The sequence below is a fragment of the Microcebus murinus genome, chromosome 2 (assembly GCF_040939455.1).
Source record: "Microcebus murinus isolate Inina chromosome 2, M.murinus_Inina_mat1.0, whole genome shotgun sequence".
NCBI lineage: Eukaryota > Metazoa > Chordata > Mammalia > Primates > Cheirogaleidae > Microcebus > Microcebus murinus.
Window position 1 is genome coordinate 95833713 of NC_134105.1, and position 12924 is coordinate 95846636.

Sequence of the window (12924 nt, forward strand, 5' to 3'; positions counted from 1 at the left end):
CTACTGTAGTCTGTTAGTTTAATTATCAATTTTAACCCATAATCTCTTCTGTTCAGGTGGAGGGTATTATTGTGAAAAATAGATAGAAGGTCCAAGAAGGAAAATTAGCTGTATCACTCAAGACAGAAAGACAAAGGTAGCCACTTTTGTCAGCCCAGTATGTTCCAGGGCTATTCCAATGCAATCCAGTTGAACACAAATTTATGGAGTGCTGACTATGTGTTGTGTACAGTGATAGGTACTGGAGATACAATGATGAACAAAATGCAAGTTTCATTCTTATTCTCTAAGAGGTTATAGACCATAAAAAGAAGAGTCATTAAAGAAATTACTGAGGGGGACATTTATGGGGCTGCTGTTGTCTGTAGTAAGGGTCCTGACCTGTCCGACTTCCTGTCTGAGGAGTTGATACTGAGCTCACACTTGATGTGTTGGTGCAGAGTTGCAATGGTGCACATGAGTGAAGCATGTGCTAGACAAAGGACCCCAGGGAGGGCGGGGATGGGAGGAGATTAGCTAGGAAGCTAGTGACCAAGTTGGGGAGAACTTTAAGACATTAAGAACTTCAGCCTTTATGCTAAGGGGGCAAAACACTACCAAAGAGCTTTAATTATAAGGACTAGAGTAGTAATCATGGAAACAATTCAACTAATCCTGGCAAGTCCTTCAATCTGAAAGAACAATCAGGCCATTTTATACTGTAGCTAAATCTCTGACAAGCTGCTATGAACTGAATGTTTGTGTCTGCCAAAATGTCTATGTTGAAATCCTAACCCTCATGGTGACAGAATTGGGAGATGGGGGCTTTGGGAGGTGATTAGGTCATACGGGAGAAGCCGTCATCAACAGAATTAGTGCCCTTATAGAAGACCTCCAAAGAGCTCTCACATTCTCTTTCCACCATGTGAGGACAAAATGAGAACTTGGCAGTCTGCAACCTAGAAGAGGGTGCTGACCAGACAGGACCACACTGGCACCCTAATCTTGGATTTCCATCCTTGAGAACTTTGAGAAATACATTTCTGTTGTTTACAAATTACCCAGTCTATGGCACTTTGTTATAGCAGCCTGAATGGACTATGACGCTAGCGAAGCTCTAAACTCCCAGGAGTGTGTATGTGGGTTTGTGTGTAGATGTGACAGGCATGGACGTATATGGCCCAGATCCCCCTTCAACAAAGGACTTGCTTCTAAGTTCTGGGGTGCACAGTCAGCAAACGGATGCCAGCTTTCAGCTCTTTCAGCATCAGCCTCAGCTGTAGAGAGATGCTTCATCTGACTCACATCCTTCTCCAGTAGCTGTGTCTAAATTTAGAAGAGTTTAACAATTCTACCAGACTTGGGACAATAAGGACAGGTGTACTTGCTCCTGAGCTTCCCGCTAGTTGACCACAGCTTTGCTATGTTTGCACCGCAGTTCAGCTCCTTCCTCTGCCCATTCATGACTGCTTGCTCACCCTTCCTTTCACAGATGGTGCACCTGATAAAGATCTTGCACTCCAAACTCCACCCCAGTGTTTGCTTCTGGAAAGCCCAACCCACAGCTATAGTGCTGTAAATTATATAATGCATATTTTAATTGCTGGAAATTTTCTAAACTTGAGCTATACTACCTAAAAGGAACACAATGTTTGACTGAAGAATCTGCATGGATGTGAGAATGAGTTTTGACTCAAATGTCTAGGGCTATTGTAAGCATGTGATGATCACCTTCTTACCTCTTTATGATAGGCAGAAACCACTACTTAAGAGAGAAACACATGCTGATCATTATTTTAGGTTTTTATCATTGCTTTCCACCAGGAATGTGAAATAAGAAATACTGTCCTATAATGTGGTGGTTGAGAGTGTGAGCTCTGGAGTTAAGGTACCTGAGTTCAAATCCTGGCTACACTGATGGCAGGGGGACTTGAGCATTTTGTGCTATTGTTTTCTCATGTGCAAAATGGAGCCAACTCTAGTATATTCTTGGGAATGTTTGTGGATTAAATGAGATGAGGTGATAAAGCATTTCAAACTTTGTTGGTCATCAAGTTAGTAATTATTAATACTAGTTATTTATATAGTAGAGATATTTACATATTATTATTTAGAATTATTCAAACATTTCATAACACTACTGGTCACCATAGGGGTGGGATAATAGTTGTTATTCTTAGTGGTGATAATAACCCTGTAACAAGAATGTTTCCAAATAGCTAATGGTTGCTGATCTGGCATTAATCTTCCCAACTATTTCAGGCAATGACTATTATCTCCAGTTTATGAAGAAGGAAACTCAGATTAGAAACTTGTCCAGAATTATACATCTAGTAAGACTGTGGGTGAGACTCAAACCTAGGTCTGCCTCACCACAAGGGCAATGCTTACTCTTTTAAAATGTGATACTTTATGTCAGGGGTTGTAAAAAAACACATCCATTTTCAATTTTGTTTCATATAATCATGTCAGTTTCTTGGCTCTTATCTGCAGAGTTGTTAAGTATATGGGATCTGGAATGCAATCTTGGGGCCCACATTCTGACTATCCCATTTGCTGTGTGATCTTTGGCAAATTAACTAATTTCTCTGTAGCTTAGTTGCCTCATCTATAAAAGGGAAACAACAATAGTTTGTTGTGAGAATTGAATGAGTTAGTATGTGGAGAGTGCAGAGAACAGGGCTTGGCACACAGTTACTGCTCAGTAAATATTATTACTGCTATTATAGTTAGGCTTTTGGTGTTTAATTCATGCTTGAATCCAAGCTCTTCGATAGCGGTTCATGCTTCTAAATTTAACAAGAATAAGAAAAGTTAAAAGTTAACTAAGAAATGTTAATCAAATTTGCATATTAAGCCAATTTTTCTACCTCAGAGGCAGAATTAAAAGGAGTTATATGAAGTAACTAAAACAAACAAATAAAAAATAAACACAAAACCCTCAAAACAAACAAAAAAACCCAACCTTTCTTAGATGATATGTACTTTGAATATTACCAAAAAAACCCCCCAAAAACAAGAAAACAACTAGCAAACAAAGTAAGAGACTATTTAACTGTTTTCAGAAGTAGGCTGAAGAAGAAAGGAAAAGATGTTTGGTTCGATAACAGAATTCATCTCACTAACAAGCAGGCATTTTGCTTCTGACCAGCAGCATGTGGCTGTAAACAAGGGTAGAAAGTCCAGAAGCCAGAGATAAGGCACCTAGGAAAATCTTCATTTTGTTTAGATGCAGAGGGTGCTGAAAAGCTCCACAAAAGATTTTAGAGGAATAGCTGAAGAATGGAAAAAGCCTAGTTTTTAGTCACCAGAAACTGGTTCTAACGCTGGCTTTGGCACTCCCTGGGTGTGTACTCTTGGCCATGTTACTTAATTTGCTGAGGCTCCATTTCCTCAGCTGTGTGATGATGTATTGGTGTGAGGAAGGACTGAATGTGATTATGGGACATAAAACCCATAAAAGAAAGCCTGGCACATAGAAGGTGCTATTGTTCATCCCAGGAGTTTCAATTTTATATCATAAACAAAACCATTATTTTCTATACCACTAATTTGTCACTTATTGTTATGCCACAAATAAATTCTTTTGTATAGTTGCTTTGTGGTGTTGAATTCTTGAGTTACTTGACATGAGCATGTCTTATTTCCTTAAATATACCATAAGTTCTTTAAAATCAAGGATCATGAGCAAATTTCTATCACTAACTGCAGATGGACACAAAGAAGTAGGAATAGCCTCTTGCTTCCAGAAGATATATACACAAATACATTTATTTATTTATTTATTTATTTTTTTAGCGTATTATGGGGGTACAAATGTTAAGGTTACTTATATTGCCCATTCCCTCCTCCCCCTAGAGTAAGAGCTTCAAACATGTCCATCCCCCAGACATTGCACATCTTACTCGTTGTGGTTGTATACACCCATCCCCTTCTCCCCCCTCCCACCCTCCCGACACCTGATAAATGTTACTCCCATATGTCCACTTAGGTATTGATCTGTTAATACCAATTTGCTGGTGAGTACATGTGATGCTGGTTTTTCCATTCTTGAGACACTTCGCTTAGTAGAATGGGTTCCAGCTTTATCCAGGAATATACAAGAGGTGCTATATCACCATTGTTTCTTAAAGCTGAGTAGTACTCCATGGTATACATATACCACATTTTATAAATACATTTAATATAAGGAAACTCATGACATGCTTATTCACACATATCTTAAAAATGGTATAGAAAATTCATGACCTGCCTCTCACTTCATAAATTAGTATTTTATTCTGAACAAATTGTCTCCCCTCCTCACAAAAAATTAGTAATTCGTGATATATCATGTTTGTCAAATATACCACATGATATTTTTAGATTTGGGAATGTAGATCCATCTATCCATCCACCTGTCCACTACATAACAAATATTTATTGAAAATTTATTATTCACCAGGCACTCTTCTATGTCCTGCTTCAGAATTCTAAGGATTTAGAAAATTTTGCAGTATATAATAGTTTGCCATACCGTTCCATTGATAGGATCTGTGGCCTGAAAGGATAAAAACGGGGCCAAGTTTGCAATTCTTGCTAATCCTTTGGTGCCGATCCGATTTCCTTCAGGTGTAGTTGTAAACCAGGTGCCTACGTGAACCTCCACAGGAGTCATTGTTTGCACTGTCTCTGGTGGATGTTCATGGATTTCATTCTTATGTGCCATTGATGATTGATTTTTGTGACCTTTTCCTGTGAAGTTCAAGTAAAATCAAACACAACAATATAAGTATTCTATCAATTATATCTATCATTCATTAAGTTTTGATACAGTGTAAACTACCTCAGACACTGTGGCAGCAACAATCTAAGGGTATTTATCAATTATAATTATTTCTCAATAGGGAAAAAATCAGGTTATTAATATCTTAGTTTTGACATTGAATCTTGGCTGCACTCCCACCACCTTCCCCTAACATACCCAAGCATAGAAAGTTCATTGTTTGTAGCACGAAAGCTGTTCTGGTCAATTTTTGCACTCTTCTGATTCTTGATTACATCTACCTGGATCCCAGATTTTGGGTTCTGCCCTCTGCTTTTTAAACACTACATTTTCTCCCATATATCTGTCAAGCCTTCAGATTTTCTTTGGACTTATTGGACTCTATCATCTACTAGATTTTTAACCTTTGATTTCCCTCACTTTGTCAGTCATAATAGGAAACATCTTTCTTCAACCCTGGATCCATGGAATCTTGCCAGCTAGGCATAATCTCTAGTATTTTACTTCTCCAGATTCAGATCATGAAATACACATTATTTCAGGGCATGAATCTCAGCTTAAATAATGGAGACTCAACAAATGAGAAGAACCAAAGAAGATAGATACATCGAGTTAAGTCTTTCTATTGTCATAAGACTTATTTGGATTTACAAATAAGTTATTTACACATTCAGAACATTGACAGAGAGTGAAAACAGTGTCACTTTCAGAATAGGTGGAGAGATAATCTTTAAAAATGGTAGCAAATACTTTTGCAATTGTCTTTTCTTCTACATTTTTCCTTTTCCTCCTCTTGATCTGCCTTGTCCTTCTCTTATTTATTTATTTAATCAAAAGAAGTAAGCTATGGAAAGGGCATTCCAGCATAGTGGACATGAAAAATACCATGGGGTAGGGAATAGCATGGTATGTGCAGACAACTACTAACAGGCCAATGTGACCAGAGAATAAACATAAAGCATATTTTGGTTGAGAGAAGAGCCTAGAGAAGTAGACAGTGATTCAACTGAGTGGCCCTTGCAGTATGCTAATGACCTTGGATTTTTTTCTTATAGGTGATATTTAGTAATTACAGAGTTTTAAGAGGGCTAGTGATATGGTCAGAGGATTAGTAAATGCTTTGGGTCAGAATATGCAAAATTAATATTAATGAAAACAGGAAGAGCAGTTAGGAAGTTTTAAAGTACTAGAGATTAGAGAGAGTAGTAAAGATAAACAAGTATAACTTTGGTACAGATGTAGATTGGGAGATAAATTTGGATATAGAAGGCTGAAGATAGATATGGAAGGTAAAATAATAAGAGGAAAAAAGGATAACATGCAGATTCTGAGATCTTAACCAACTACTGTCTTCCATTACCAAGTGTATGGATCAATAAAGTAAAGACAACTGGTCAAGGATCAGCCCATAGGTAAGAGGAAAGAAACAGGCATGGTTGGAGTTCCATTTTCAGCAACATCACAAACTAGGTACCAAGAATTCCACTGAAAATAACTAAAGCTACTAGAAAAGATATCTTAATCTTCTTGAAAGTGTCTACAAGCTGGCAAGTATAAGAAAGGTCAATACAAGCTAAGGACTAAGTTAAAGTGGGAACATAGAGAAGTAAAACACTGAATTTGACTCTTGCCCTGTGGTCTTTGTCAAATTGGGTGATTTTGAGTACTTGTTTTCTCAGCATTCTGGTACTTAGGAAGAAATGAAAGCTAGAGCCTACTCAGGCTGGAGAGTTCTCTAAAAATCTGAGATCTAAACAGCTATACCCTTAGACTAAGTGTGGATTATTAACAGAGATAAACTCATGCTTTTTTCTACCCTACCCCAGGACTGTCAGAAAAGTTGCCTGTGTTCAAACGTAGTGCTGAGCAGAGAGGACAAAAAAATACTTTGAGGTTGTATAGCCAAGAGCAGATCTTTATATATTAATAGGTTTCAAACAAAAATTCACACCACTTGGGTGGCAACCCTAGAAATTCCTTTAATAATTTGAAGTGATTCAAGACTATTGATTTCCCCACTATCTGCTAAAATCCTTTCTGAAACTAAAATCCTTTCTAAAGAAACACATCTTTATACCAGCCCAAACAATTTAGAGTCAAAGCAATAAGAAAAAATAATAAGCAGATCCTAGTCACAAAGTACCAAAGATACAATTAAGCAAAGCATTTGAATCAAGTGAGAACCAGAAGAAACAAAATATAATTAGATCCATAGTACTTTAGATATTGGAATTATCAGACACAGAATATGAAATGCTAAATATGATTCTAGAAGTAAAAGGGGGCCAAAAATATGAGTAAAGAGAAGGCAGACTGGAAAACAAAATAAAGAGAAGTATTAGATGTAAAAAATGAAATAATGACATTAAAAAAATAACAGTGCAGATTTAACAAGAGATAAAGCACAGTTTAAAAGAGAACTGAAAGATAAACCTAATGTAATTGTATAGAATGAAGCTCAGAGAGTCAAGAAATATAAGTAATGAGAGCTTAAAATATTTCTAATGCATGTTTAATTGGAATTCCAGAAGAAGAGGAGAAAGAAGTGGATCAGAAACAATATTTGAAGAGGTAATTATTGAGAAATTTCCAGAATCAATGAAAGATAGTAATCTACAGATTCAAGAAGTCCAATGTATTCACATTTGGATAAATAAAAAGAAATCCATACCCAGTCAAATCACACGTAAATTATAATTAAAAAATCACAGAGAATATTTTAAAAGTACTTAGAGTATCTTCAAAGCAACAACAATTAGACTGACAGCCAACTTTTCAACAGCAACATTGTTGCTAAAGAGTATAGAAGATTATTGTCAATATACTGAGACAAAATACTTGTCAATCTAGAATTCTATACTCAGTGAAATTGTATTTAAAAATGAGGACAATATAAAGACATTTTCAAAAAATATCATTTATATAATACAATACTAAAATGTCTAAAGATAAAAAATTTACAAATAGAATTTTGAAAATATCCACTACATGCTGCTCACAAGAAACATATTTAAACATGTTTAAAAGTGAAATAAAAGTGTGTAAAAAAGTTATGCTGGTAAAGTATTAAGCAATATATTGTATAGCTATAATAACAAAGCAAAATAGACATTAGAGCAAAAACAAAATTCCCAGAATAAAAAGTCATTGCATAATACTGAAAGGTTAAATTTACCATAAAGATATAATAATTCTAAAGTTATAAGTATCTAAAATCATATCCTCAAAATAAATGAAGAAAAATCTGATAAAAGACAAATTTATTTCACAAATAAAGAGATAAAGATTAAATTATAAGGAACAGCACTGAAGAGACTATTGTATCTTTTTAGGAAATTTAAACATACTTCTACTGAGTAAATTGATACAATAAATTAAACAAATCTGTAAGGATATAGAATACAGATTGGCAAATTTTGGCCTATATGTCAAATAAGGCTTGCTATCTATTGTGTACAGTTTGCAAAGTAATAATTCTTTTTACATTTCTAAAAAGCTAAAAAAAATAAAAAGAATATTTTATGATACGTGAAAATTATATGAAATTCAAATTTTAGTGTACATGAAGTTTTACTGAAATACAATAAAGCTAGCCATAATTATGCATTGATCTTGGCTACTTTAATACTCCAATGGCATAGTTGAGTAGTTTGGTAGAGACCATATGGCCCAGTAGAGTCTAAAATATTTACTGTGTTGCCCTTTATAGAAAAGTTTGCTGAACTCTGATAGAGATCTGGACAACAAGACTAACAAGTTTGATCGAATAAATTTAAGACTACACTGTACCAAATAATGACAAGATATGTGCTCTTTTCAAGTACGGGGGTTTTTAAAAAACTTGATCATATATGAGGCTATAAATCATGTTTCAACAAATTTTTGAACAATGAGTTAAAAATCAATTATAAACATAAACTAGAAATACTTCATAGGTTTGGAAATCTAGGAAGAAGTTTAAATAACTCAAAGGTCAAAGAAAAATTATAACGGAAATTAGATAATATTTAAAATGGAAAATTAATAAAAATACTAAATATTCATTGTAAGATGGGAGAAGCACTTCCGGAACAGCAAGTAAGAACCAGAGAAAATCCACTCCTCTATAAAAACAGTGAGAACATTGACAAAAATTACCAGAATCAACTCTCTCAGAATTTTGGAAATTCTCCAAAGAATTGCAACAATCTAGGGAACAATTCAAGAAAAATGGCTGAATCTCAGTAAGAAGAGCTACTTTATGGTGCTACAAGTTTAAAAAAAAATTTTTATGAAATATTTTTTATGAAATTTCATTCCAGGAATGGAATATTATTTTGTGATAAAAAGAAATGAGCTATTAAGCCATAGAAAGATACGAAGGAATCTTAAATGTATATTACTAAGTGAAAGAAACTGGTCTAAAAACACTATACACTGTATGATTCTAACTATATGACATTCTGGGAAAGGCAGAACTGTAGAGACAGTGAAAAGGTCAGTGGGTGCCAGGAGTTTGGGGAGGGGAGGGTATGTGTGGTTCAGGATGAGGGAGAGGAGAAGGGTGAATAGATAAAGTACAAGCATTTTTAGGGTGGTGAACTTATTCTGTATGATACATAAGATACTGTAGATTCATGATATTATGCATTTTTTAAAACCCATAGGATGTATAACACCAAGAGTTGTACATTATATGTATAACTATGGACTTTAGTTAATAATAATATATCATGATTGGTTCAATTGTAACAAATGTACCAAAATAAAGGAAGATGTTAATAATACAGGAAACTGTGGATGGGGAATAGACATAGTATATGGGAACTCAATTTTTATGTATGCCTAAAATTCCTCTAAAAATTGTCAACTTCCTGGCTCAAAGGTTCCCTCTTTTGTTGAGGGACTTGATATAAGCCTATTCTGTGTAGCCACTTCTCAAAGAACTTCTAGCAGGGTGTGTCCCAGATTTCTTCACAGCCCTTCCTTCCAAGATGATACACTCATTTTATAAAAATTAATAGACAATTTTTAGAGGAATTTTAGGCATACATAAAAATTGAGTACTTATATACTATGTCTATTCCCCAACAAGGAACCTCTGCTACTCCTGAAGGAAAATCTGTTTTATTAAATTTTGAGTAAGCAAAAAGGGAATTCTGTTGGCCTCTATACGAAATTACTAGGTACTGTGAGAAGATGTGTGAAATTGACAAAAATGATTAAATCTCAGTTTTGGATCATTAAAGGCATATAAGAAATTGAGAAAAATTTGTGAGGGAGGAGAGGTAGTGATCAAGGGTGCCTAAGCTCAAATGCCAGCTCTACTACCTGCTAGCTGAGAGACCTCAAGGAAGTTACTTAACGTCTCTGTGTCTCAATTTCTTAATCTGTAAATTGGAGATTATTAAAATATGTACCTCACAGAGGATTAGCTGATTTAATATTTACAATATTCAGATGGTTCCTGATACACAAATACACATCTCTTATATATGAAGGTCTCTTGAAAATTAATATAAGAATAACAGTGCAATAGTAAACTAAGATTTGCATAGAAAGTCCACAAAAGGAAAGAAAACCCAGTAAACATCTTTAAACATTTAAATTCACCAGTAATCAAAGAAATGTAAATTAACATAATAATAAGATATATTAATTATCTACCAAATTGAATAAGATTAAAAGAATGATAAAAAACATTGGTGAGGGTATGAGGAAGTAGACATTTTCATACTATGCTGCTAGTGGTAGTGGGTGTAAATCAGAAATACCTCTCAGGACAGTGATCTTGTAATTTAGATTTGACACATACTGTTCATTGCTTACCCAACTGTTATCCACCTTTTTTTCCCCCTAATAGTAGTGCCTTTCTTCTGAGAAAGAGGTAAAAAATGTCAGATAACTGTTTTCCCAGCCTTAATCACCAGTGAGTTCTAATCAGTGAGATATGAGGTTTGCTGGGAGATAAGGGATCTGGAAATATTTTCCTCCTTGATAAAAAGAGACACTTGGAGAAAGCTGTTGTACTTGCCCTCTTTCCTTTCTGCTTTGGAAGTTACTGTATGAGGACCTCATGCCTGGAACTGATACACCTTCTTGCAACTATGAGGAAAAGATCAAGAGAATCACAGAGATGCCTGTTCAGAATCTTGACTTCATCGATCTGTTCAACCAGCCCTAAAACAGCAGTCCAGATACTATAGCTAATGTGTAGGAATATATATGACATAGGAAAATGTTCATTATCTGTTACTAAGAGAAAAAAAGCAATTTATGAAATAGTATGTAATTTGGTAACTGCAATGAAAATTCATTTACATATATATGAATATATCTGAATATATTCATAGAAAAGATAAGTGGCATAATCATAATGATATTGAACACTTATTAAGCACCTGAAGACTTTATTAAATCCATTATAATTCTAGAGGCTTCAATTGTTACCTTTCTTTGTGCCGCCCATTTCAGACGGTGCTATTTCTGATTTTGGCTGTGTAATTGAGTCCATCAAATCTCCAATATGAAGGCTTGTTGGCATTTCAGGAGGATAAATAGGACCTGAATCGGGACTACTGCTCACAGCACCATCTGCAAAGAGAATCTGAAGGAAAAACAAAAGTTTCCAGCATTCTCAGGAGCAAGGAGGAGGCTGGTTAATAGTAAGCACTGTGTGTCAAGCTGGAATAGCTTCAAAATAAACCAAAGAAGAAATGCTGTTTGCAGACCTCTAGACTTAGCATCACAAAGCATATTATAGAAGGGTAGATTTGGAGCTCAGAGACAATAGCTTCATAACCGGCACAATAATATTATTTTATATTTTCTATTTACCTTCTGCTTTGTTTCTTCTTGTTTCCTGTCTTTTCTTAGATTGATTTGAATTTTATTTTTTCCCAATTTTTACCCTTCCCCTAGGCAATTGGGAAATTATATACTCTATTTCAATTTTTCTAATGATTACATTTAAAATCTTATCATATGTTGAAATGTGTAGTTTCTATTAATATCCACCTAATGTGTATAGGGTCTCTAGGTACTACAGACACAGCTCTCTGATATTAGTCTTTATACATTCCCAATCAACATGACAAGGACCACCATCAGCTTGCTAATGAGAAGTCAAATGTCCATCTGGTTCTTATTCCTTTATAAGTAAATGGTTTCCTTCAGGAAGCTTTTGGGATTGTTTACCTATACAGTCCTAAAATTGCATGAAGACATACTGAGATGATATTTTAAAGATACTTGATATTAGTCCTGATTGGTTGTCCTGTTTAGTCTGAGGTTTTTTTTTAAACTCGGGGAAAATTTCTTATGTTATGTCTTTGATTATTTCTCCCTTTCATTCTTACTATGTTCTTCTGAAAATTCTATACTATAGATCTCTTTTCCATGTTTCAATTTTTCTTTCACTCATAATCCATCCTCTCCCACTCCTTTATTTTTCACAATTATTTTTAGTTTCTGAGAACTCTTGATATTTTTTCTTTAGAAACTTTTAAAAAAGTTTATTTTATGGACCATTAACCTTTCAAGTCTCTACTTATATTACTGTTACTAACTTTTAAAAATTTTTAGGTACCTATTTTTATTTTGGGGTGTGATTTCTCTAATATATTGAATTGTGTTCTTTACTTTCATGGGATTGGCTTCTCTCCAAAGTTGATGATTCTTAGGCACATGGTCCTATTTTTCATTAAGAATCCCTTTTTAGTTGGTGGTGCTGTGTCTGGTTATGGGAGCTCCTCTTCTGCAATCATTGGGAGGGATGGACCAGGGCCATATGGTTTCTGGTTTTTTTATGGTTTCTGATTCCCATTCCCAGGGAATAGTTACCTAGGGAATTACTATCATTCTGAATTTCTGAGCCCAGAGCTTCTATGTAAAATGTCTGTGTTAGAACTTCCACTTTGATTTTTAGTTTGCTGCAGGTTTTTCTCTTGTATATGTTTTAAACCTTGCTCTTTTTTTCCATCAGTCTGATCCCCCCATCTGACTTGCATTTTTTAGGAATTCTCCAAATCTTATCATGTATTATTGATAATATATTTGTTATCTTCCAGTACTATTATGAATTTATTATTTAACTATTTTTTCTATATTTTAAAATACCTTGAGACAAGATCAAGGTATTGATCTTGAGATGGAGACGGAGAGGAGGAAAACACTGTGTTCACTCTGTAATCTTAGATCAT

At 34.7% G+C, this 12924-nt stretch overlaps 1 protein-coding gene across 2 annotated transcripts in view; it reads right to left on the minus strand.

Annotated features, from left to right (window-relative positions):
• Positions 1 to 12924, minus strand: part of SPAG17 (sperm associated antigen 17) — a 226566-nt gene that overhangs the window by 55927 nt on the left and 157715 nt on the right. For both annotated transcript variants that reach the window (XM_076000014.1, XM_012761835.3), the window contains 2 exons: positions 11174 to 11330; positions 4496 to 4713 (listed from right to left, as the gene is read on the minus strand). In XM_076000014.1, the coding sequence (XP_075856129.1) occupies positions 4496 to 4713; positions 11174 to 11330 (375 nt within the window). The remainder of the gene's footprint in view (positions 1 to 4495; positions 4714 to 11173; positions 11331 to 12924) is intronic.